We start from the raw sequence: 27,545 nt of genomic DNA, 5'->3' as shown, positions 1-27,545 counted from the left end.
AAACTTCTTTTGTCTTTTGTTTTATTACAATTTCTAATACAATAAAATTGGCAAAGCATTTGCAAAGAAGGTTCAAATACATGTGGATTTACGTGGGAGGTATATTTTAACATCCATTATTATGTATATCTCTGAGTCTGCGGTAAGTATAGATATATCGAGAATTTTATCACGGTGTTGTTTACAGAGTGAATGAAGGACATCATATTAGAATTAAACTATTAACCTTAAAAAAAGAACCAATTGTTTGATGGGAGTAATTTTTTTATAAAATGAAATTGTAAATTAATTATAGAACCTTTAAAATATCTAACATTTTTGAGTTGAAAGTTAAATTGAAGATTAAAAGTATATGTGGCACTGTCCATACTCAAATATGATAGACATTTACTTGTATTTTGTAGAATGGAGATGAGACAATGACTGATCCCCTGTCTGTGTTTACAGATCATCCTGAAGCTCTATATGGTGTTTCTCACATAGCTCTGTCTCCAGACCACAGATTTAATGATCCACAGTATTATAGGGTAGGCAGAGGTGTTACACAAAAAGGAAAATGTTTTTTTTTATAAAACCATTGTCATTTTATTTTAAGACATGTAAAAAATAAATACAATATTTATAGAGCGCATTATATAATAAAAAAAAATTACTCTAAGCATTTAAAAATATATAAAATACATAAATACATAAAACATAGATTACAAAGCACTATCTTAAAAGAATCAACTTATGTTTATCAACTTCATTTCAAATCAAATTATATATAAAATAGCAATGTGTACCATTATCAAAAAAAATAAAATGGAATAAACCTGAGCAACTAAAATTGATTTTTGATTAATTTTTTACCAACAAGTCTTGGCAGATTTATCTTTTAAGAAAACTTTGCTTACTCTTTATTGTATGGTTTAAATATAAATGAAAAGGGGACACGGGAGATTCAAATATCAGACAACAACTATTATAAAACAACATGTTATTGACAGTCTGCATCACAAAATAGGTGTCTTTATTATATGCCAATCTCTAAATTTTCCTGTGTTTAAAAGAGTTATTAATAAACTAATAAAATCTCATAAGACAAGGTGTGACACAAAATTCTCCAAAATAAAAAAAATAAATGGATTTTTTTTCATTTATGTCAATGGAATAGGTTGAAAGGACTTCCCCAAAAACTTATTGAAGATGCATACCACTTTAACACCCCCTACACACACATTTTTTTTTTGTATGTTTTATCTAAGAAATAATGTTTTTTTACTATATTTTTTTCATATTTTTTTTATACGCCCGCAAACAAATTTTGCATTTGTATAATGGTATGATGTCGTCGTCTGTGTCGTCTGAAGACACATTTGGTGTCTGGACAATAACTTTAGTTTAAGTGAATTGATCTCTATGAAATTTTATTAAAAGGTTCAATACCTCAAAAGGAAGGTTGGGATTGATTTTCGGGATGATGGTTTTAACTGTTTTGGAATAAGGGGCCCAAAACCAGCATTTTTCTACTTTCAGGATATCAACTTGTGTATAAGTTTTCAATTGCTCTGAAATTATACCACAATGTTTAATACAACAGGTAGAAGGTTTGGAGTGATTTTTGGGATTATGGTTCCAAAGGTTAGGAATTTTGGGCCAAAAAAGGTCCAAAATAAGCATTTTTTTAGTTTTAGTTTGCAGTCTATAACTTGTGTGCAAGTGTTTGAATATCTCTGAAATTATACTACAAGGTTCCATACCATAAAGGAATGGTTAGTATTGACTTTGGGAGGTCATGGCTTAAATTTTTTTGGAATTATGGGCAAAAAAGGCGAAAACTAGGTTTTTCTGGTCAAAATTTAAAATCAGTGTAAGGGAGGTAATTCAAAAACATTTAACATGCAATGTTGGGTATGTTCAGATTTACCTCCTTTATACTACTTGTAAATTATATATAAAGAAATGTCAGGTTTAACACTAATTGAAAAAAAGGGTGGTGGTAGTAGTTTTCAATTTTTTTTCCTCCAAATTTCTCAAATTCCAAATTTTTTAAAAGTTTGAAGAAGAAATCTTTGACTGCACAATATTGTGCAATAGATTTATAAGACCTTGACATGTGTTTTGTGTCAGAAAATATTATGTCAAAAATTTGATCACAATCCAAATTCCGAGCTGTATAAAGCTTGAATGTTGTGTCCATACTTGCCCAAACTGTTCAGGGTTTGATCTCTGCTGTCGTATAAAGCTGCACCCTACGGAGCACCTGGTTTTATATTATACTGAGAATTTGGTATTCAAGTTATATAAAATTAGTCATCCCTGCTCAATAATTGCTAATATATATTGTAGCCAGTATTTTTGTATTGACATATAGCATTTGTACTTTTTCATTGTTGTTGACTTGATTTTTGTTGTTGAAAACATCTATATTGTTTTGTTGAAGTTTTATTAATGTTTAAGTTATACCTCCTCGTATTTTGAATATGAAATGAAATTTCCCTGTTTAGATTTGTTTGTTAAAAAATTATAAGCATATACTTTTCAGAAAAGAAAAAAAATTCAATACTGATTGAAATGTTTACAGAAAAAATTATTGGCACCATAAGACTCCACAAAAAAATAGATAGAATTACAATCTGTTTTATCATGACAACATTTCTTTTTAGTTGAAAGATACAGGTGAAAGCAAATCAGCAGGTAAGGCTTACAGTCGAAACAATATTCTTTTAAAGATTTACATCATAGTTCGTATCAATCACATTTGTAAAGGAGTTTGTGTCAATCACATTTGTAAAGGAGTTTGTGTCAATCACATTTGTAAAGGAGTTTGTGTCAAACACATTTGTAAAGGAGTTTGTGTCAATCACATTTGTAAAGGAGTTTGTGTCAAACACATTTTGGAATTTTATGTTTGGATTTATTATTGGTAATGAAAGGAAAAGATATGTTGTAGATGGTATTGGATTCTTTGCTATGCACCAAAAGCCAGAGAGGCCTATGTGGCCTAGTAGTCTTAAGTTGAATTGCTGTACCACTAGCCTGAAAACAATGAGGTTGGGAGTTGAAATCTATCCTGTGACAGGTCCCATTGACTCCAATTTTAATTGACTAAGATTGTCAGTTTTTCTACCAAAGGTTAATGGTTCCTTCTTATTCACCAATATAACTGGCTGCCACTAATAGCAATAAAGGTGAAAGTGGCTTTAAACACTACAAACAATACAAAGCAAAAGTTTAAGAATTATAGTTAAAATTGTACACATGGAAGAATTTTAGTACATTTGGCATGAACAATCTTCATGCAAGTTATATTCAAAAAGGTTAAACAGGAATTGTGCAAAGACATTTAAAATGTCAGCATTTTCTTACTTTTATTTTTTCATTTATGTTCAGATAGATTACTGACTATAGAAGCAGTTCATCCCATAACAGGGGACAGAATACCAATAATTATATCAAACTCTCAGGAGGAAATGATTGAAGCCTGTTTAGGTAGGTTATAGAAGAACTACAACAAATTTAGAAATATTTATGTTTAATAGTAATTGTTGATGAATAGACACAATTGAGAGGGTAGCTTCAATTTTCACAGTAATAAAAACATAGCACAAATTTCTGAATTTACATTTATGTATAAATACTTAATAATATTCAAAAAAGAAAGAAAACGTTAACAAAAAACATTGGACAAATAAAACCAGGCCTCACGGTCATAAAACTTTCGAGCATGATTTTTGAACTCAGACTCGAAAATCAACCAATCAAATTGCTGGATTTCATGTTTCGAGCATGATTTTTGTGCTCCGAGCACTGAGCAAAGTTTTATGCCTTCAAGGCCAGATGTTACCTTTGCAACAAGGAAAATCAGGAAAAGACACAAAAAAACAGTACTCAAACAATACATAGAAAAATAAAGATTGAGAAACACAAACTCAAACAAGAACTAGGGATTGAAAACTCAAGAGTATGGAGATCAACAATAGAGCAGGCATCTGAAAAACACAAACTCAAACAAGAACTAGGGATTGAAAACTCAAGAGTATGGAGATCAACAATAGAGCCGGCATCTAAAAAACACAAGTAAAAATTTAGTAAAAAGAACAGTTCAGTGATGCTTTTACATTAAATTGTTCCATTTTTAGTCAAAAACAGTCTACATTCATTTGCTATCAATTATGATTTTTCACCCTGTAATTTTGTGAACTATGGTAAAACCTGGCTAAATATTTATAAACATACTACACTTACATGAAATATAGCATGAGGAGTACAAAGTCAATTAAAATTAGGGCAGATTTGTTTAGAATTATTGTTTAAAATTAGGCTGAGCAGATTTTGATTTTTTACAGGCATACCAAGTTTATCACAACATGATCTAGAGTGTGCAGAGAAATTTGGATTTACTTTCAAGGAGGTAATAGACTCTGATGGCAACATTATGAATTCTGAACAGGTAATTATGAGCTTAATTTGAACACACTTTGCTACTTTTTTCATTGTTTGCTAAAACATAGAAAGAATATGTGTATATGGCACTAATGTATGCTGATATTTTATTGTGCCGTTCCACAGGTCATTTTGCTCACCTGTTGAATTGAATCTTTATAAGTAAAATGTTGGTGAAAATAGTAAACTAATAAGAAATATTTTGATGATATAAAAGTAAATATTTTGATGATATGAAATAAAACATGTTTGTTCTATAAACCATACTAATTGCAGTTTTCAGGTCTGACTAAAAACCAAGCATTTCAAGAAATCTGCAGTTATGCAAAGGTATGAAGTATTTTTTAGAAAAGCGAACAATGCTTGACAAATTTTGCCTTTAATAGACAATCCTACTAATTTATTATGTAAAACTTGATTATTTATATAAATAACACTACTTTAAAGTAATGACTAAAGCAATCATACCTACAATTTAAAGGTTATATCAGAATCTGTTTCAAGGGAATATCATGTGTACTAAGCTCCAATATTTTCAAATATTTACAAAATGTGTTCACAACATACACAAGCCACTGGAAAGTTTTGATAAACTGGTTTTCTAAAAATTAATATGGAACAATATCAGTTGCTAATGTCAATCTAATGTGAGTAAGCCCAACAAATGAGCAAAGTACTTAAGATTGTCAAATTGTAGATATTTTAACATATTTATACTGACAAAACCCTATAGTGTGTTTATTGAACTAATGCTAGTCTTAAATCTTTTTTTTTTTTTATTTTTCACTTCCAAAAGTTACCTTGATAAGTCAATTCCTCATAAGTTGATACATGTAGTTCTGATTAATACACCTTATCGCTATTTAGTCCATTCCGGGAAAAACAGTCATTTATACAACTTCCTGTTTTGGGTCACCGGCCGAAAAATGGAGGTCATCAGTAGTGAGCTGAGGGAGAAAAAACCTTAGAAAGTGATCATCAAGAAACTTTGATATAGTATGATCCACTTTTTTTGAAATTAAAATTGAAGTAAAAAAATATTTTGTTTGAAGTATTACGGTAGTTTAAACAGGTCTCATTAAAAAGTATCATGCATGGTGAATTGTTTAAACAGGGTCCCAGATAGCTTCAACTGGATGAAAAAGTTGTGTAATTTTAGAACTTATCTGGAATGGAATAAATAGCGATTAGGTGTATTTCTTTCATTAAATGATAACTACAGCATCTCAGAAACTAATTAATATTAGCAATTAATTCTTAGACTTTCACTGAAAGAAATATAATGCTTAATCATCCTAAATTATATAATCATTATAGAAAATGTACCATGAAGATACTGAAATAGTAAAAATAAATCACATAATTTGAAGGATGGAAATAGCATGTCATAATTCTAATTAGGTAAATAAAGTATACACATTTTACTGTTACAAAACTGAAAAAAGTTAACAAAGACAGCATGATAGCAGTGCATGCAGATTTTCTTTCTTTTAGAATAAATTGTTTACCATAACATTTTTGAAAATCCTCATTTATTTTTTCTCAGGAAAAAGGATTTGGTGGTCAATTAACCAGTGAAAAACTGAAAGATTGGCTGATATCCAGACAGAGGTATTGGGGAACTCCAATACCCATGATTCATTGTCCAAAATGTCAGGTCTGTTGCATTTTAAGTTTTATGATTACACTGCCAGGGGAGATAATCCAATGCCTATTTCATGTCTACACTTTTTGGAATATCACATATGAATTAAAACTTGATTAGGGCTGTTCCAGAAAATACTATGTCCCCCCCAGGGAAGGCAATTTTTTTAAATATTATGTGGGTGGTTGTATTTGAAATACCAAAATGCAAAGGGAGTGCTGTTCTAATTAAATTTTATTTCTGTGGGTGGTGGGGGTTAAAAAAAAGTGCCGTCCCTGGGGGGGACATAGTATTTTCTGGAACAGCCCTTAGATAAAAGTTTAAGATGAAAACATAAAATGATAACTACAGTCCACACTCATCTTGTAATGAAAAATAATTTAGGATGGCTTTTTCATTAATGGCATAATTGATATTGTATAGCAAAGTTGACCTTAGTTGCATTTTGCTATTCTTTTTCGATCTCATTTGGTCATATGGCTCCACAAGTATTAAGTATTTATACGACCGCAAAAATTGAAAATTTTTTGGTCGTATATTGGTATGACGTCGTCATCGTCCGAAGACATTTGGTTTTCGCACTCTAACTTTAATAAAGTAAATAGAAATCTATGAAATTTGAACAGAAGGTTTATGACCATAAAAGGAAGGTTGGGATTGATTTTGGGTGTTTTGGTCCCAACAAATTAGGAATAAGGGGCCAAAAAGGCCCCAAATAACCATTTTTCTTGTTTTTTCGCACAATAACTTTAGTATAAGTAAACAGAAATCTATGAAATTTTAGCATAAGGTCTATGACCGCAAAAGGAAGGTTGGGATTGATTTTGGGAGTTTTAGTCCCAACAGTTCAGGAATTACGGGCCAAAAACAGGTCCCAAATAAGCATTTTTCTTGGTTTTTGCACAATATATAACTTTAGTATAAATTAATAGAAATCTATGAAATTTTAACACAAAGTTTATGACCACAAAAGGAAAGTTTGGATTGATTTTGGGAATTTTGGTCCCAACGAATTAGGGCCACAGGGTCCAAAATTAAACTTAGCTTAATTTTAACAAAAAATGAATTCTTGGGGTTCTTTGATATGCTGAATCTAAACATGTACTTAGATTTTTGTCGAGCCTCCAACTTTTGTTGCAGAAAGCTCGACATAGGGATAGTGATCCGGCGGCGCCGACGGCGGTGGCGGCGGCGGTGTTAGCTAACTTCTTAAAAGCTTTATATTTTAGAAGGTGGAAGGCCTGGATGCTTCATACTTTGTATATAGATGCCTCATGTTACGAAGTTTCCGTCAGTCACATGTCCCATGTCCTTGACCTCATTTTCATGGTTCAGTGACCACTTGAAAAAAAAGTTCATATTTTTTGTAATGTTGAATTCTCTCTTATTATAAGTAATAGGATAACTATATTTGATATGTGCGTACCTTGCAAGGTCCTCATGTCTGTCAGACAGTTTTCTCTTGACCTCGACCTCATTTCATGGATCAGTGAACAAGGTTAAGTTTTGGTGGTCAAGTCCATATCTCAGATACTATAAGCAATAGGGCTAGTATATTCGGTGTATGGAATGATTGTAAGGTGTACATGTCTAGCGGGCAGATGTCATGTGACCTTGACCTCATTTTCATGGTTCAGTGGTTATAGTTAAATTTTTGTGTTTTGGTCTGTTTTTTTCATACTATATGCAATAGGTCTACTACATTTGTTGTATGGAATGATTGTAAGGTGTACATGTCTAGCGGGCAGATGTCATGTGACCTTGACCTCATTTTCATGGTTCAGTGGTCAAAGTTAAGTTTTTGAGTTTTGGTCTTTTTATCTAATACTATATGCCATAGGTCAACTATATTTGGTGTGTGGAAATATTTTATGATCTTTATGTCAGTAGCGCAGGTTTCTTTTGACCGTGACCTCATTTTCATGGTTCATTGCACAGTGTTAAGTTTTTGCGTTTTGGTCTATTTTTCTAAAATTATAAGTAATAGGTCAACTATATATGTTGTATAGAAGCATTGTTAGCTGTACATGTCTGCCTGGCATGGTTCATCTGACCTTGACCTTATTTTCATGGTTCATTGGTCTTTGTTTAGTTATCTTGGTTAATGTTAAGTTTATGAGACAGTCATGACAGTTGTAATAAAGCTTTATACTATCAACATAATATCAATGATTAGTATAGAAGGCGAGACATTTCAGCGTGTGCACTCTTGTTGATTATGGGCCCAGTTTTCAAGTTGGTCCAAATCGGGGTCCAAAAATATTATATTAAGTATTGTGTAATAGCAAGAAATTTTCAATTGCACAGTATTGTGCAATAGCAAGAAATTTTCAATTGCACAGTATTGCGCAATAGCAAGAAATCTTCAATTGCACAGTATTGTGCAATAGCAAGAAATCTTCAATTACACAGTATTGCGCAATAGCAAGGGATATCTAATGCACAATATTGCGCCATAGCATGAAATTTTCAATGTACAGTTTTGCGCAATAGCAAGAAATATTCAATTGCACAGTATTGTGCAATAGCAAGAAATCTTCAATTACACAGTATTGTGCAATGGCAAGAAATATCTAATTGCACAATATTGCACAGTAGCATGAAATTTTCAATGTACAGTTTTGCGCAATAGCAAGAAATATTCAATTGCACAGTATTGTCCCGTTTTAAAATTGGTCTACATTAAGGTCCAAAGGGTCAAAAATTAAACTTTGTTTGATTTCAACAAAAAATGAATGTATGGGGTTCTAAAATATGCTGATTCTAACCATGTATTTGGATTTTTAATATTTGGGACCGGTTATCAAATTGGTCCACATTGAGGTCTAAAGGGTCTAAAATTGAACATTATTTGATTTCATCAAAAATTGAATTCTTGGAGTTCTATGATATGCTGAATCTAACCATGTATTAAGATTTTGGATATTGGACCATAATAGGTAAATGTCCAATTTAAAATTTTTAAGTTTCTAAGTTTAAGTTCTTAGACCACATCCATTCTGTGTCAGAACCTATGTTGTGTCAACTATTTAATCACAATCCAAATTCAGAGTTGTATCAAGCTTAAATGTTGTGTCCATACTTGCCCGAGCTGTTCAGGGTTCGACCTCTGTGGTCGTATTAAGCTGCACCCTGCGGAGCATCTGGTTTTACATTATATGACAAAGTTTTTTTTGTTTGAAACTTTCTTTATAAAGATCTGAAGAAAAAAATTTGCTGTGCTATCTTTGGTTGTCACTTAATTGTGAAATAAGCTGCTGTAAAATTCGGAAATTATAGTGAGGATTTTATAAATGTGAATAGTCCATTAAGTATTGCAATAATTAGAAATCACACTTTGATGTCTGAAATAAATATCTGTATGAAACATTTCCAAAAATTGCAATAATTATACTCACTTTTTATGTTCAGTCTTTGTAAATCTAAATAATTAATAAGAAATAATTCATGAAGCCATAGATTGTTTGAAATTTACACATGGCCTGGGCTGTGACATTAGACTTTTATCCTGAGCGTAACTTTCAACTCCAGCGTTTTCATGTGTGTGACGTCAGGTTTTGAAATGACTTCAATGCACCAAAATCATTAATAGACTTTCACAGAATTTTATTTTATTTTTATTTTGTTGATTTCTCCGAGCTCTTGTGTATTATACTTCTTTTTATTATGCATCCAAATAAGAATAAAAGTTATTTTTTCTTTATTATGTATGTCTCTGAGTCTGTGCTATGTATAGATATATCGAGAATTTTATCACGGTGTTGTTTTCTAAGCGAAAGAAGCATGTCATATCAGAATACACAATAATACAGTATTTTCATCTATAGATTTTAAAGGAATTTAGAAAGTGAAATTGTGCTATTTATATAATTTAATTGGTTAAAATCTCATCACAGCACACCATTTTTGCTTTATGCATGTTTAAACATTGTTAATCAGTACTTGTACCAATCCCAAAACATCTTTTTCATAGATTTATTTGATTATTTATTTAAGATTTATTTTGTTATTTGTCATAGATAGTACCAGTGCCACAAGAGGAATTGCCAGTTAAATTGCCAAAGTTAGAAAGTCTGACACAGAAAGGATTATCTCCCTTGACACATGCCACAGAATGGCTCAATGTTAAATGTCCAAAGTAAGTCAATGTATGAATGATAATTTGAAAACTTTGTTCCAATTTTGATATATTTTGATATAAAAGCATATATTTGTAATTTCCAAACCATGTCCAAAGCTATTCAAACTGATTTTATAATATAACAAGAATGTGTCCATAGTACACGGATGCCCCACTTGCACTATCATTTTCTATGTTCAGTGGACCGTGAGATTGGGGTCAAAATTATAATTTGGAATTATAATTAGAAAGATCATATCATAGGGAACATGTGTACTAAGTTTCAAGTTGATGTAACTTTAACTTCATCAAAAACTACCTTGACCAAAAACTTTAACCTGAACTTCGCACTATCATTTTATATGTTCAGTGGACCATGAAATTGGGGTCAAAACTATAATTTGGCATTAAAATTAGAAAGATCATATCATGGGGAACATGTGTACTAAGTTTCAAGTTGATTGGACTTCAACTTCTTCAAAAACTACCTTAACCAAAAACTTTAACCTGAACTTTGCACTATCATTTTCTATGTTCAGTGGACCATGAAATTGGGGTCAAAACTATAATTTGGCATTAAAATTAGAAAGATCATATCATGGGGAACATGTGTACTAAGTTTCAAGTTGATTGGACTTCAACTTCTTCAAAAACTACCTTGACCAAAAACTTTAACCTGAACTTCGCACTATCATTTTCTATGTTCAGTGGACCATGAAATTGGGGTCAAAACTATAATTTGGCATTAGAATTAGAAGGATCATATCATGGGGAACATGTGTACTAAGTTTCAAGTTGATTGGACTTCAACTTCTTCAAAAACTACCTTGACCAAAAACTTTAACCTGAAGCGAACGGACGGACGGACGCACAGACGGACGCACAGACGAACGGACGCACAGACCAGAAAACATAATGCCCCTCTACTATCGTAGGTGGGGCATAAAAATCTTCTGCTTTTAATTTAACTACTGGGCCAAATTAAACCAAACTTGGTCTCAATCATAATTAGGGTAACTAATACTATTCATTATGATTTTAACCTTATTAAACATGATTTTCCAAACCACAGTAGATATAGGTGAGTGACACAGGCTCTTGAGAGCCTCTAGTTCTATAAAACATACATTCAAGTTTCAAACCTAAAAATTTCTTTTTGATTCAGATGTGGAGGAGATGCCACCAGAGAAACAGATACCATGGATACATTTGTTGATTCTTCGTGGTACTTCCTTAGATACCTTGACCCTAGCAACAGTAGTCTGCCATTTGATAGAGAGGCTGCCAATCAGCTGATGCCTGTCGACCTGTATATCGGTGGAAAGGAACATGGTTTGTTTTGTATTCATAATTAGCAAAAAAACTGAAAACTTTTTTTTTTTACCGGTACAGAAAAATACAATGAATCACAAACAGTTTTATTTTTTTCTTCACTTTTAACATATAACATGCTCCCCCTTCTCCTCTGTCAGACTTTGTGCAAATACATTAGAATAGCACATTCAAAATGAAAACTAATTTAATTTCATTCAATTTTATTATAAAAAAGTAATTGAATGATTTCTATTATCTTTATAAATATCTGGTGTTTTTTTGGTATTTTTTTTTCTGATGTTTGGTTGTTTTAATGATTTTTTAAAACTGTATTTTGCTAACGAGATAATATTTTAGTTTAACTGTTTTGATTAGTTGCTCATTTCTCAGCTCAATCATTTTGAAGTTTTCATTCATGAGTATGATCAGGACCCTAACACCCCTAAAAATTTTATCTTCTACTAAATTTCTTACCGGTATTTAGAAAGTAACTTAAATATTTTTGTATTTGTTTCTCTATCTAATTTTGACAACTAATATTCTTAATTGTAATTTTGTTTTATATTTCAGCTACCTTACACATGTTCTTTGCCAGATTTTTTAACCATTTCCTGTGTGATGCTGGTTTCCTATCACACAGGGAACCATTCACAAATCTACTGCCTCAAGGAATGGTATTAGGACAGAGCTATAAAGTTAAGGAAACAGGACAATATCTGAAACCAGAAGAGATTGATTTTTCTAGTAGGTATTTTCTGTTCTTAGACAATAACAAACAAAATCCAAAAACAACAACACCACCTTCCAAAAAAAAAGCCCTAGATTTCATAATTTTTTTTTCTGGATCGTTAAAGAATAGAAAATAAGACTTCTTTAAAAGATACTTAAAATCCAAATTCCCTGACAAAAGCAGAAAATATGTAAGCATCTGTCCTGCTTCAGGTTAAAGTTTTTTGGTTAAGGTATAATTTGATGAAGTTTAAGTCCAATCAACTTGAAAGGAGTAGGTCCGGTAAGGGCCGATTTTGGCCTCAAATTTCAGGTTCATCTAACGAAAGTTTTTGGACACTTATTAAACACTTAAGTGTCTATTTCAATTGATTCGATTAGTTTGTGTGAAAGATTTCAACAGATTTAGTCATTAAAACCCTCTAATTCAAGCTTAAATATGAAAAATCTATCAAATATGCCAAAAAACGTCAATTTTCAGATGGTTTTTGTCAAAAATGAAAGTGGCCGCATCCGAGTTCATCCTCAACCTTTATATATGTTTTGTATTATCATCAAATACAACTTACATTTCAATATTATGAATGAACACGAATGCGGCCACTTTCATTTTAGACGGAAACCGTCTAAAAATTAACCAAAATGCTAAAATTTTTAAGATTTCAGTAATTTAGCATGACTTAATGATTCTAGAACACGATATTTGTGCATTGTATTGTCAAAAACAGCTCATATTAATGTAGCAGAAGCATTTTACTTTCCAAAATATAGTTTAAAGATTACATTTTCACAATTTTCTAAAACTGCTATATTTTGGGGCCAAAAAGGGGTCTTAATGAACCTACTCCTTTAGTACACGTGTTCCCTATGATATGATATATTTAATTTTAATTTTAATGCAAAGTTAGAATTTTGACTCTAATTTCACGACCCACTGTACATAGAAAATGATAGTGTGAGTAAGGCATTTGTGTTTTATGGACTCATTGTTAGGAAATCAGTAAATATTTCCTGGCACTAAAATATAGGCTCCATAAAGCATGGTGAGTAAGTTTTTGAAATCTTAAAAAAAAAAAAATGCCTGTTATGTTGCAGATCGCAAATCTCCTGTAGAAAAATCCACTGGCAAGCCTTTAATTCAAGAATGGGAAAAGATGAGCAAATCCAAGTATAATGGTGTAGACCCTCAGGTTGGTAGAAAATGTATACTTATAACTTGGCATTGCACAAGTTCATGTTTTTCTCTGACTGTTTATGACCTCTTTACACGAAACTATTGGATGTTGGATGTGTACGGATTGATAATTTAGTCTTAGATGCATGATAAATTATTAGTTTTATGAGTCTTTGAACTAGCTGTCAGTTAGCTGCGAATACTCTCAGATCTGTACCTAGTGTCTTTTTGTTGTTGGGATGTAAAAGTACCCGTCCACATCCACATCTGATGAGTTAAGCCTTTTTCAACTGATTTTCATAGTTTGTTTTATGTTGTACTGTTATACCACTGTCCCAGGTTAGGGGGATTGGGATCCAAGTATGTGTCTGTCCCAAGTCAGGAGCCTGTAATTCAGTGGTTGTTTGTTTATGTGTTGCATATTTGTTTTTAGTTCAATTTTTACATAAATTAGGCTGTTAGTTTTCTCATTTGATTTTTTTTTTACATTGTAATATCGGGGCCTTATATAGCTGACTATGCAGTATGGTGTTTTGTTCATTGTTTAAGGCCGTACAGTAACCTATAGTTGTCCATTTCTGTGTTATTTTGGTCTCTTGTGGAGAGTTGTCTCATTAGCAATCATACTACATCATTCAAATGAATTTCAATTGGAGAAATTTAAGCTCACAGGATTGAATTTGAGGTTTTTTCTATAATATCTAAAATGTGAATTGTGATATTTTCTACAACAAAAAAACTAATTTGAGGGCACAATTATTATGAATGATATTCTATGGAACTAAAAAAAGACCTGTCATAACTACATAATGCCGATTTTGAAGATCTCTTCTGATTCAGCTGTTTTTAAAGAAGAGATACTCATAGGTGGTAGTTATAATAGAAATGTTACAATGATTAGCTACAAAAGTTATATGTTTATAATGCAGGTCTGATTCTAACCCTTTACCCCATTTACAGGAAATTATTGATGAATATGGTGTGTCTGCCACAAGAATGACAATAGTTTATAATGTGGCTCCTAAGTCTGACAGAAAATGGTCTAATACAGGTAAAATTAGATATGGTTAAAATAAATTATTATGAAATAAAAAGAAAAATAAAGTAATGGAGATCAATTTGATGATGAATAAAAGAAGTCAGTAAGACAACTCGCTACCCAATAACAGAAAAAACTCTAAAAGATATTTATAGGTCAACGTATGCTTTTTCAACAATAAACTGGTTCCTGCTCAGCAGGGTTTAAGCAGAAGATATATCATCAAATGACCTACCTATATGAAATGACACCATTATTATTAATAAAAATATATGTGTCCCTGACCTTATGTTTTAGTTAAATGCAGTAAATTTGATGAAATTAGAAAAATTGATATTAAATGAATAAGTATATTTTTTCTATTATTTTTTTGTGACTATATATACTTACTATCAATTTTTTTTTATCATTTTTGCGCCTGTCCCAAGTCAGGAGCCTCTGGCCTTTGTTAGTCTTGTATTATTTTAATTTTAGTTTCTTGTGTACAATTTGGAAATTAGTATGTCGTTCATTATCACTGGACTAGTATATATTTGTTTAGGGGCCAGCTGAAGGACGCCTCTGGGTGCGGGAATTTCTCGCTACATTGAAGACCTGTTGGTGACCCTCTGCTGTTGTTTTTTAGTTGGTCGGGTTGTTGTCTCTTTGACACATTCCCCATTTCCATTCTCAATTTTATTACTATCAATATTCATTTTCAGAATTTAAAGGTGTTTTGAACTGGAAAGGGAAGGTATGGAGTCTTGTTACCATGGTTTTAAAGAATTATAATAAGGTTGACACTGCATTTCAGGATATTGATGAATGGAATAGGAAAATAAAAGAAGTCAGAAATATTCATTTGGCTGAGGTAAGCTGTGATATAGAATGAGATGGTACGGTTGTCTTGAGGATAATTTGTCAGTTTTATCCGTGACTTCAAAAGTCTGTCTGATATTTCAATTAAGAGGGTGTCCATGGAAAAACCAGGCAGTGGATGGCACATGACATATTTTGTTTTCAAAATATTTTCATCTATTTCATATTACAAATTCATATTTTTTCAAAGTTAAATTTTGTTTTTTTATTAACTGCAACAAATAAAGAACACTGAAAATTCATTAAAAAGGGGAGATAACTCTTCATTTTGTACAAAATTTTGTTGCATTGTTAGTTAACTTTAAAATCATTTTCTGAGCCATCCACTGTTGATTCAAAAATATCTTTCACATATATATCCTTTTTATGATATAAACATTGCATTGAAATAAAAAATTCAGTGGGAAAAAAATTATGTTGTGCCACCCATATCATAGGATTTGCATGATATTTACTTGGACAGCCTCTTAACACTAATATTTTTCCATTTCCCTTTCAGATAAACTACAATTTTGAGACCACATTTATGATCAGTGTAGCAATAACAGCCATGCAACAACTTACTGAATACTTAAGGGTAAGTAGACTTTCTTGACAGATGGACAAAATGTCAACCATTTTCAGGATGAGAAAATTGTAGAATGAATCCTACTATTTTCACATTTTTAATATGCAAACTCACTCGATAACAGCTTAAACAAAGACCTGTCAATCCAGTCTTCTACTTTTATTTGACCTGTTAGCTTCTTCCCCTTAGTTCTTTGTGCCTAACAACTACTATTATTAAAGTTTTTATTTTATTTAGAAGGGGATAGCTAGTAAACAGAGATTTTGATAATGTTTATTTTTTAATCATTAGGATACTGTCTCTCATATTTTATATTATAATTAATGATGTGTTTTTTCAGAGTGTTCCTATAGAAGTAGCTGTAAACAGTGATATGTTTTTACAGACCTTAGCAGAAGTTATAATTATGATTTCTCCAATATCTCCATCTTTTGCCAGTGAATTATGGGAAGGATATACCAATAGAATTACTTCCTGTTCTACATGTGATATGGTACATATTCAAATATCTGTATTAAACTTTATCTTTACAAAAACTGATTTAATTTGTTGGCAAGTTTGATGCAATCAATTTTAATTAAACCTCTGTAACACAGTATAAGTGGGAGATATATAGGAAACATTATGTCCATCCATCTATCTGTGTGTCTGTTTGGCTGTTCATCCATGTGCCTTGTCAGTGCATTACTCCTAAAAGTTTGTAAAACATTTCAGAATATAAGCCTTGTCAATCATGTTAAAGTGGAGATTGAATTTACTTACTTAAAAGTATTCTCAGAGTATTATTGTAAGGGAATATGGGTATCCTTTGTGAATTCAATCAGTTCTATTTATGACATAAAAAATTACATTGGGTGAAGTTTTTTCCCTATTGATGATACATTAAGATTGAATGACTTTGGCAGTTAATGACTCAAATTCATATACCATTACATGTTAAATAATCAAGATTTATTATTGTTTTTATTATTCCCCATTTATGAGCATTATGTTTTCTGATCTGTGCGTCTGACGTCTGTCCGTCTGTGTGTCTGTTCGTCCATGTGTCCGTTTGTCCCGCTTCAGGTCAAAGTTTTTGGTCGAGGTAGTTTTTTTATAAAGTTGAAGTCCAATCAACTTGAAACTTAGTACACATGTTCCTTATGATACGATCTTTCTAATTTTAATGCCAAATTAGAGATTTTCCCCTATTTTCACAGTCAATTGAACATAAAAAATGATAGTGCGGATGGGGCATCCATGTACTTGGGACACATTCTTGTTTTATATTTCAATAGTTGGAATGTCTTTGTATACATTCCTTAGTTTGTTAAGGAAAATAAACAAATATATTTATTGCAGTCTTAAATGTTATCTTGGAACACAACATTTCACTCATTCTTTATTGTTGCTTTGATATTTTTGATGAACATTAAATGATGGATATACATTTTCAGGTCATCAATGAATAATATATCTTTATTCTTTATAGAATCAGTCAGTGCAAGAACAGGCATGGCCAGAATTAGATAAAGATTGTAACATGGTTCTTAATGTAAAAGTAAGTAAAGTTCTTTTGTTGCTCAATAAATATAAGAAGATGTGGTATGAGTGCCAATGAGAGAACTCTTCATCCAAGTCACAATATGTAAAAGTAAGCCATTATAGTTAAAAATACGGTCTTCAACACAGAGCCTTGACTCACACTGAACAACAAAGTATAAAGGGCCCCAAAAATGAGTAGTGTAAAACCATAAAAAAACGGTCTAATCTTTGTTAAAATAGAGAAACTAGAAATACTTATGAACTGTGAAAAGTAAAATCACAAAAATACTGATCTTAGTGGAAAATCTAATTGGAAAGTCCATAATCACATGGCAAATTCAAATAACAAAACACATCAAAAACGAATGGACAAGAACTGTCATATTCCTGACTTGGTACAGGCATTTTCAAATGTAGAAAATAAAGAAAATAGAGAAACTAGAAATATTTATGAACCGTGAAAATGGCAACCCCTGAACAGGGGTTTAAAAATATTTACAAGCCAATCTTCACCCTAACCTGAAGTAGTGGTGTAACATTAAAATACAGAAAGACGCTATAAAATATCAATTGAAATGGCTTAACTCAATCAAAAACACATATTGGCAAAAAAAAGTATACTTACACTGAACGAAAAAAAAATTATCTGTGACACAATATAACTATAATATTTAACTGAAACAGCAGAAAAAACTTTTATGAGAAATCAACCATTCATTTATTTTTTGAATTAACAAAGAAATCAGTTGTTCTGTCTAATAGTGATAACATAACCACATTATTCTTTTTATATGAAAAGAACAAGAATCAGCAGAAATATTGGTATAACAGTACAACAGACTATAGTTAAGAACTAACAACAACAAAAAACAAATACAGGCTGACTTGGTTTGTCAAAATGTGATTGCTTTAAACAAGTTTGTTTGGTACTCAAACCTTCAGACCTTTCAACTTTTTTTAAAAGGACAACTGACTCTTTAAGTAAAGGTAAACATAAATAGCATCATCACGAATATAAACAAAGCCAGCAGATTCTGTTTTATTATAACATATTTCTAATATATTCTAATTTCAGTGTAATAATAAGATGGTATTTGATACAACTGTTCCATACCCCATACTAAACACCTTGAGTAAAGAGGAAGCACAACAAATCAGCAATCTTCACCCTGTATATAAGAGATATTTTGAAGAACATACAGTGAAAAGTGTACATCTAACTGTGAAGTCAGACTATAAAGCTATTATAGATTATCGTATACCTACTATAGATGAGGATGTCATTAGAAAACTAAATAAGAAGAGGAAAAAGAAATAAGTTAATAAAATTCAAAATTAATAAGATTTTTATTTTTACTTAATTTTTTCCACCCCAAAAAAAGAATTATCTAATCCAGGACCATTGGTCATAAAACTGTTACCAGTAACAAAATTTGTGCTCAAACACCAAAATTAATAATTTGTTTGGTTGATTTTTGAATCTAGGTAAGATGATAGTGCTCAAATGTTTATCACAGCAAGGCTTGCTCTCTCGGTCATTAAACGTTACTCAGTACTTGGAGAACCACATTGTGCTTGGAACACCAAATCCAGTATTTTGATTGGTTGATTTCCAAGTCATGAGTACAATAATGATGTTCATAATTTTTATGACCACAATGCAAAAGGCATAGCAAAGGGAAGAGCAGTACATCATATCCTCAATCTGGAACACATGAAAGGGGGGGGGATGCAGTGTTATGTATTGCCAAACTCAAATGTAACTCTTAACCAGTTACTTTCGAATTGTAAAACAAGGCAGACAAAAAAAATACACTATAGTTATTAACGGTACCAGGCTTATATACACCAGATGCGTATTTCCTCTACATAGACTCAACAGTGGTGCTCAGATCAAAATAGTTATAAAATCAAGCAAGTAAAAGTTGAAGAGCATTGATGACTTAGTGTTTCCTTCTACATGTTTTCAATCTTAATACATTTTGCATGTTAAAAAAATATTTAATGAAAAAAATTTAAACAAGAAGGAATTTTGTAGGACAACCATTTGAATTTCAGAGTTGGATGGATTTTTCCCCTGAGATTTTGCCCATTTTTTGGAACTTGTCTTTTTTGTCTTTGAATGCTATAGGTGATATCTAGTTTGTGCATACATGACTCTAACAGTTTTCTGTTATCATCAATCCAACTTTCCACCATTAATGCACACAAATATGCAAATCTATTTTAGACAGAATATTTTGCTGATGTTTCCTATATATAAAATTCGTAATTTTTGTCATTGAATGCTATTTAAGGTATCCGACCCATAATAAAGATTTACGGAAAATTTTCCGGAGTTTACCGAGGTGTCAATTTTTTCAACACCTCGGTATTTTCCGCCTAGTAAGCGAAAGTATAGTTATTATTTTTAGAATGACGATTAAAATATCAGAAAGGCTTAATTGAAGTATATTTTCATTAACTATAGAGTAAACGCTCATTTTTTCGAAAAATTGTCCAATTTTGACAATCCGGAAACAGAAGTTATGGTAAACAAATATGGACGACTCGGTCGGCTGCCAAGACAGACGAAGGCGTTTTACCAAAAAAAAGTACGCCGATTTAAGTCTCTTCGTCTTATCGTGATGCAGAAATAATGTGTGCAGTTTGGATGCAACTGGTTGTCAAATATGTTGTACCGGCATAGGAAGATTAGTTGATAGAAGGAATGTAAACACATCACGCACTTGTCCTTTTCATCTGGCGATCTGCTCTGGGAGACGATTTGAATGGATCGTTCATTTTTATGTTTTAAAGTTCTGTATTCATATGTTAAGTGTATATCTGGATGGAATTGAACCGACTTCCTTATGGTTCCTATTACATGGAGAACCTAGTAAACCAAAGGCCAAGCTGATGCCAAGCTTCAGTGTAAAACTTTGAGCAGGTGCCAGGTAATTTGCATTTACAAATCAAAACATTTTAAAACTTGAGTTGGACAACATTGTCATGTTAATTATGCCCCACTACACTAGCCTGTCTGGCAAAACAGCTGTTAGATGTCATAGTAATCTAAACTAGATACATGTATGAAAAAAATGATTATTTAAAAAATAATCCAGGTCTGTCAGTTTATATGTTTGTAATAATTTAGGAACAAACACCCAAGTCAAGGCAAAAAACAAATACAAACATATTGATAACAATTGCAAGAAAGCATTAAACAAAAGTGCAGTAGAATTAAATAGGAAAACATGCAAGCTATCAGACAATTGAGGGATTCAAGCCAAGGCTACCCTTCAACATGTTCAAAAGTTGAATTGCCATGGTACACATACAATATACATGTATGATCATCATGTAGCATGAACCATCAATGGCTGTTAAACTTGTCACATTGACACAGACACTGCCACAACACTAATTAATTGATACATGTATATACTAGCATGACTATACTGTAATATATATTTGATAATATCCATCTAAAAATCATCTGATAATTTAATCAGTATTTGATTAAAAGTCAAATGCTCATGTACATGATGTAGGATACAAAGAAACATAAATGAAGAGCAAACAAACAATTGGCCGTTCATACATGTACATGTATATATCTGGGAGTTTTTTCTATTTAATTTCTATGAATGTAAGAAGAAGTTGATACTTTAATAAGACACAAGTTCATCAAGGTGCATTGTCCCTGAGTTAATTTTCAGCGTTGTAAGGTCACAAGTTGTAAAGCTTTTCAATATTTGAATTCTTTGATTATTTGTTCTTTTTATTACATCATGTACATGTACATTGGCAAATAGCATTTTTACAACAAATATTATTCTATTATAAGATGTATGTGTTTTTTAATATATGTCCAGTTTTCACTTTATTATATTTGGTAAGAAAATTTGTATTATAAACTAACAAACATCATTTGTACATACATACATGTACAAATGATGTTCATCATCATGTACATGTACATTGTACTGCTACATATATACATTCCTTATCTATGTGCTATCAAAATGAAGAACATTTTTGTAACAGAAATTTATATTTCATTTTTTAGAGAAACCATCCTTGTTAAAGATGTAACATTAATCCCATCAAACCTACAAAACACAATTGATAAGGTACATGTAAGTTGCAGATTATCTGAGATATTTTTGATTATCATCCCAAGAAATGTAGCATACATGTATTACTCTTCTTTCATTTATATGATAATGAAGATACATGTATCTTGTAATTTGTACAGTTGTATATGTATTTCTCCCATCTGTCACTGTTAATTTAAATGTACATTAGGGGTCAGTAAATAATCAAAACATGATACATGTATTAAGACTAATGGTGTGTATTTTCATTAAATAATACACAGGTTTTTTTTTGTGTTCAGATTGATAGCAATTTTGTTGTCAATTGTTGTAGTGTCATTGATAAATGAATGAAATAAATGGTTGTACCTAAAATTATTTGAAACATGTCTGAGCTTAACTTATAGATACAATTTACATTGTATTATAACCAATTTTTATTTACATTTGTATATCTATATGTACATGTACATGATCAATGTATCAATGATGACAAGGAACTTTTTATTTAAATTTCAGAGATGCTAATTAACCTTGTTAATGACTGTGGAGAACTTATGCTACATTTACCTAATACACAGACAAACACAGATGGGCATAGGTAATAAATAGAGCAGTTTTCTAAGATACATGTTCATGTTTATTTTTATATCATGCATATATGTATATCATGCCTTGTCTTTAAAACATATAGATATGAAACATGAACACATAATATGTACATGTTCCATGTTTACATGTATTAGAGAGTTATCTAACCTGTTTAAAAGCTAATAACTACTTAGTACTATCAAAATTTTAGTCTATTTGTTTCTCTATTTGTCCATGATTTATCTTATAATGGATAGAGTTTGAAAATTAAATCTATAAAATTGGATAAAATATTCATAATGCTTGCATTGGTACAAAGCCATTTTGAAAATAAGAAGATGTGGTATGATTGCCAATATGAAGACTCTCCCCAATACATGTACTTCACATGACATATAAAGGAACCACTTTAAGTCACCATACAACCTTACACAATAAGACAAACTCATACTACATAATCAGCTATAAATTTAAACAATTCAAAGGAGAAGACTAAATACAACTACTGAATTATTGGTTATACAGCATTAAAATACAACTACTGAATTACTGGTTCCTGACTTGGGACAGGCGCATACAGAATGTGGCAGGGATAAACTAGATTGAACTTTATTAAAAAATTACCCATTATCAAACTAAAAATGCCTATTACTAAGTGAACTCAGATTACTCTACTGTTTACATATTTGTTAAACTATAATTTGCTTCTTGTAGAAATTAGCCTGTGAGATCAAGATGCAGATATATCCACCAGATACCAAATGCCACACCAAAGCAGACATTTTCAAATGTTGAGAGACCTATGAATACATCTACATCCATCTTTGGACTTTGAAACAACTGATTGAGTATGTTAGCTAACATTAAAATCAATTATGTTTGAACAGTGCTACACAACAGCCTGGGTGGATTTTGCTTTTTCCACCGGCCCACTCCAACTTTAATATCTCTTTTTTGTTAAAATATTGATATCTAATGCTTATCTGCTTTTTTTCAATTGATTGTACTTGCAAGTCTTTTGATTAAACAAAAGAAATTGCATGCCCACTCCTATGGGTGGGCAGAGTTGACAAGCTAGAAAGTTTGCCCACTCCCACTGTTGACGGGTGGACATTGCAAAATCCACCTGAGCTGTAGTGTATATTTGAAAGTCAATAACTTCTATTAAAAAAAAGAAAAAAGAAATCTAGAACTTTACAATCTTTTTTTTAATGCCCCTATTTATATACAATAGAAGATGTCATATGATTGCCAAAGATACAACTCTCCACCAGAAACCAAGTGACGCAGAAATTAACAGCTACAGGTCATTGTAAGGCCTTCAACAATGAGCAAAGCCCATACCACATATTCAGCTATAAAAGGCACTGAAATGACAAATGAAATATTATGCATGGTGGGGGTGAAATAAAAAGTGTCTTCTGACCCCTGATCCCCCTACATTTATTTCTGGAACATCTCTCAGTGTTGCAACACAAAACACATTTGTTAGTCAGATTGCTTTCAACCATATACTATAGTGATAGTTTTCTTCTTCAGAATGTTAAATTTAAAAGTTTTAATTAATTTGTGATGAATTTTCTTTTTTACTTCCAGTTAGGCAAGATGTTATCTCTCATATCAAAGAGATAGAATATGAAACTGGCAGCCAGTATTGATATAATGTGGTACTAAAAGCTCCAATACCATCAGGGGCTGAAGACATAACAGGAATTGTGTGGGATTTGACCAACCTTAGACTAAAGAGAAAAGTTGTTGCTACATTACAGATATTTTGAACTCAGCAATTTTTATTAATGTTTTTAATGTTAATTCTCTCTCTTATGAATACTATGATATCTATACTTGCAATGAGCATGAATTGAAGTTCCTCATGTCTGTAAAACTGTTTCCCCTTGACATTGACCACATTTCATGGATCGGTTAAAAAAAAGTTATGTACCCATGGTCAAGTCCATGTATCAGATTCAAAAAGCAATAGGTCTGCTTAATTTGGTATACTGTATGATTGATCCTGATCTCATTGTCATGCTTTATTGATCAATGTTAATATTCAAAAGATTTAATATTGATTGTACATTGTATATATAGATATGATAATATTTATTTGTATCCTTTGAACCATCATGACCATGTTATACTTTCATGATAATGTACAAATAAATATTGAAATGTGATAGAGTTTATTAATATCATCGAAGAAGATTATTTCTATTATTTATTATGTGCATGAAGTTGAATAAACACTTTCTGAAATATTTCATGGGAGATAATTAACCTAACTGAGTTCAATGTTGAACAGGAATGATGGGGTATTTTTTAATGAGCTCTAGTTAATGCTGGTGTGAAATATAAGAAAATGCATCCTCAGTCTGAGCCCTAATGCTTTCATGTGATGTCTGGTGTTGCACATTGGACAAAATCGAAAACATGTAGCAAAACCATAAATATTGTCCAACATGTTTAACCCCACCACATTATGTATGTATGTGTCTGTCCCAAGTCAGGAGCTTGTTATTCAGTGGTTGTGGTTTGTTTGTGTGTAAAATATTTGTTTTTTGATCATTTTTTTTTTTAAATAAGGCCGTGTGTTTTCTCGTTTGAATTGTTTTACATTGCCATTTTGGACCTTTTAAAGCTGACTATGCGGTATATGCTTTGCTCATTGCTGAAGGCCGTAGTTACCTATCACTTAATTTCTGTGTCATTTTGGTCTCTTGTAGAGAGTTGTCTCATTGGCAATCATACAACATCTTCTTTTTATTATATACTTTTGAAATATGAGCAAAAAGGAGAGAATTTTCATATTTCAGGTCCTTAAATTACCTTGACCCTTGACCTTTGACCTTTTGACCTCAAGGTTGAAGCTAATCCTATATCTAATGCATATCATAAAGTTATCATAGTTAACAAATGTAATGAAAGATTATAGTACATAAAGGTAAGTTTACTATAGAAAATTGAGCAAAAAAGGAGGTCATTGTATAATTTTTGCTCCTAAAATTTCTTGACCTTTGACCTGTTGACCCCTAAAGGTTGAAACCAAACCAAGATCTTTTGAATATCATCAAATGGTCTTCATTTACAAAGGTTGTGAAGATTATGGGACCAATAGGTAGATACACTTTTGAAAATTTAGCAAAAAAGGAGATTTTTGTTTATTTTAGCTCCAAAAATGACCTTGACCTTTGACCTTTTGAACTTTACATGTCATAAATATCATAGTTTATTCTTATTATAAGATTATATGAAGTATGGTTAGTTTTGCTAAAAATTTACATAAATTATACCAAAATACATCAGAACAGGGATACCAAGTCTCCATTTACGAACTGTGCCCTTGACATTCTAAATCAAAATTTCTTGAAATTGGTACGGTAAAAGTTTCTAAAATTTTTTTTTAGGATGGAACAATATGTAAAGTTAATTTAAATGTCATTTTTTAATGCTCTGCTAAAATATTCACTTTTGAACTAGTGAAGATATAAAATTGACAAATTTTAGACTTTTCTCCTTTTTCTATTATTAGTAACAATAACACAGTTCTAAAAATAGAATAGCAAAAAAACAATTTATTTTTTATGTTTAATTTTACAAGGTTACATGTAAGGTTCCTTTTAAAAGATAGATTAGTAAATTATATTATATAGATTTCTTAAAATTCTATCCTATTAAAACCCCTTATTTGGCATTTGAGGACAAAAAAGGGGGGGCACTGTAACCCAGCTCTGCTGTTAACCTCAAATATTTTGCGGATTTTTATTTCATAGTAAGAACTCTTAGACCCCCCTACTTACAATCCTTGATAAAAATGTAAATTATTTTGCTTGTTGTATATTGGCTAATTATGGGTCGAATACCTTAAGGAAACTATTTTATGTCATCAACAACTAAATTAAGTATCAAAACCTTGAGGAGATGTTTAACATTCATTTTAAAAATCAATTTTGAAATATTTTTGTCTTGTGTTTCCCATATATGTTTAACTTTGTTAATTTTGTCATTGATTGCTTCAAAGGATATATACACAAGAAGGTTGTCTTATCTTTTACTTCTAAGTTACCCTTAAATGCTATTATGGAATGTGACAAAATTTTATAACTACAAACCAAATATATGGAAGGAGCTTTCACTACTGAAAGCTATCATGAAAAAATAAGTAGATTTGGTATTAGAAAGCTAGGCAAAATGGTTGTAGAGGAAAGCAACTTTATGTCACTGTAAGGAAAAATGCTCCATTAATGTACAGTCAGCTATGAAAAGGTGCTGTCATGACCAAATGTGAAACAATTCAAAGGAAAAAGTCCTAATAATAAAAAAAACAATAAACGATAAACAAACGTGACAGCAACCAACAACAACCACTGACTTGGTACTTACACATTCAGAATTTGACCTGGTTAAACGTATTTGTGAGAAATTAACCCTGCCCTTACCTGGGACAGTGCTGTAATTTCACAACATAAAAAAATCAATTTGAAGTGACTTACTCGACAGATTGGTATGTAGCACAAACAAAACTAAAATATAAACAAAAGACACAAAATACTGATCAAAGGGTACTCGCAGATACTGAAAGCTTTTTCAAAAACACAACTTAAACTAATAGATAAATCATGTTATCCCGAACTTAATTATCAATCAGTGTGCATTAAATAGATTCAATGTAATGAGAGATAATGGCATGAGCATATTTAATAGAATACTTGTAGAACATCAGTATAGCAGCCATTAAAAAAATATGTGGTGGAATATACTTGGGATGCATTGTCAAAATTATCATGACATACAAGTAACAGTAGGGGTCAACTCATGTTAACTCATTAGTTGCAAAAGACAGATAAACTGCAAACAAAAGGAATAGGTAAAAGATAATGCTGTCAAATATTGTCTTGCAAGATAAAAGATAGATGATGAGCAGAAATATATTGCCTATGAAAATATTATGACTCTAATTATAGTAAGGGACTGTGGTCTGATAAGTATTTTTAACTAAAATAGCATTTTCTAATGAACATTGATATTCTTCGAAAAATATTTGGATAAACACCCTTACAAGGCTTAAAATAATATAATTAGGTTGGAGTCTTTATTTACGGCCAAACTATGAATATAATTACAATTTAGCCTTACAATCTTGTTTTGTTACATTGGCATCTACATCTGGAATTTAATACGACTGTCATACAACTGAGAGGTTAAGCTAGCTATAAAACAGTGGATATCCACCATTTTCTTCACAAGTGAATGCCTATACCTAGTCAGAAAAATGCAAAACGCAAAGTCCCTAATCAAATGGCAAAATCAAAAGCGCAAACACATCAAACGAATGGATAACAATTGTCATTTTCCTGACGTGGTACAGTCATTTTCTTATGTAGAAAATGGTAGATTTAACCTATTTTATAGCGGCAAATCTCTCACTTCTACGCCAGTCGCTTCATATTCCAAATATTATACAGTTGATGAAGTACGA

At 31.4% G+C, this 27,545-nt stretch overlaps 1 protein-coding gene and 1 long non-coding RNA gene across 5 annotated transcripts in view; both read left to right on the top strand.

Moving 5' to 3' along the window:
• Positions 1-18,741, top strand: part of LOC143053983 (putative leucine--tRNA ligase, mitochondrial) — a 31,959-nt gene extending 13,218 nt beyond the window's left edge. For both annotated transcript variants that reach the window (XM_076226810.1, XM_076226811.1), the window contains exons 10-25: positions 405-527; positions 2,649-2,679; positions 3,376-3,474; positions 4,332-4,435; positions 4,705-4,758; positions 5,975-6,085; positions 10,093-10,211; positions 11,359-11,525; positions 12,078-12,251; positions 13,332-13,426; positions 14,371-14,461; positions 15,151-15,299; positions 15,807-15,884; positions 16,216-16,368; positions 17,347-17,415; positions 18,475-18,741. In XM_076226810.1, the coding sequence (XP_076082925.1) occupies positions 405-527; positions 2,649-2,679; positions 3,376-3,474; positions 4,332-4,435; positions 4,705-4,758; positions 5,975-6,085; positions 10,093-10,211; positions 11,359-11,525; positions 12,078-12,251; positions 13,332-13,426; positions 14,371-14,461; positions 15,151-15,299; positions 15,807-15,884; positions 16,216-16,368; positions 17,347-17,415; positions 18,475-18,717 (1,860 nt within the window). In that variant the 3' untranslated portion in view covers positions 18,718-18,741. The remainder of the gene's footprint in view (positions 1-404; positions 528-2,648; positions 2,680-3,375; positions 3,475-4,331; positions 4,436-4,704; positions 4,759-5,974; positions 6,086-10,092; positions 10,212-11,358; positions 11,526-12,077; positions 12,252-13,331; positions 13,427-14,370; positions 14,462-15,150; positions 15,300-15,806; positions 15,885-16,215; positions 16,369-17,346; positions 17,416-18,474) is intronic.
• A 955-nt stretch (positions 18,742-19,696) lies between these two features.
• LOC143053980 (uncharacterized) lies at positions 19,697-24,246 on the top strand. Of its 3 annotated transcripts, none has more exons than XR_012971527.1 (5): positions 19,697-20,335; positions 21,451-21,514; positions 21,998-22,079; positions 22,784-22,917; positions 23,666-24,246. It is a non-coding gene; the product is annotated as an uncharacterized LOC143053980 (long non-coding RNA). The 3 variants fall into 3 exon arrangements; XR_012971528.1 differs by having other exon boundaries at positions 21,451-21,520; XR_012971529.1 differs by lacking the exon at positions 21,451-21,514.
• The last annotated feature ends 3,299 nt before the right edge of the window (positions 24,247-27,545 follow it).

The sequence above is a fragment of the Mytilus galloprovincialis genome, chromosome 12, assembly GCF_965363235.1.
Source record: "Mytilus galloprovincialis chromosome 12, xbMytGall1.hap1.1, whole genome shotgun sequence".
In the NCBI taxonomy this organism is placed as follows: Eukaryota; Metazoa; Mollusca; class Bivalvia; order Mytilida; family Mytilidae; genus Mytilus; species Mytilus galloprovincialis.
The sequence above is the reverse complement of the archived record's forward strand: the minus strand, read 5'-3'. Positions and strand labels throughout refer to the sequence as shown.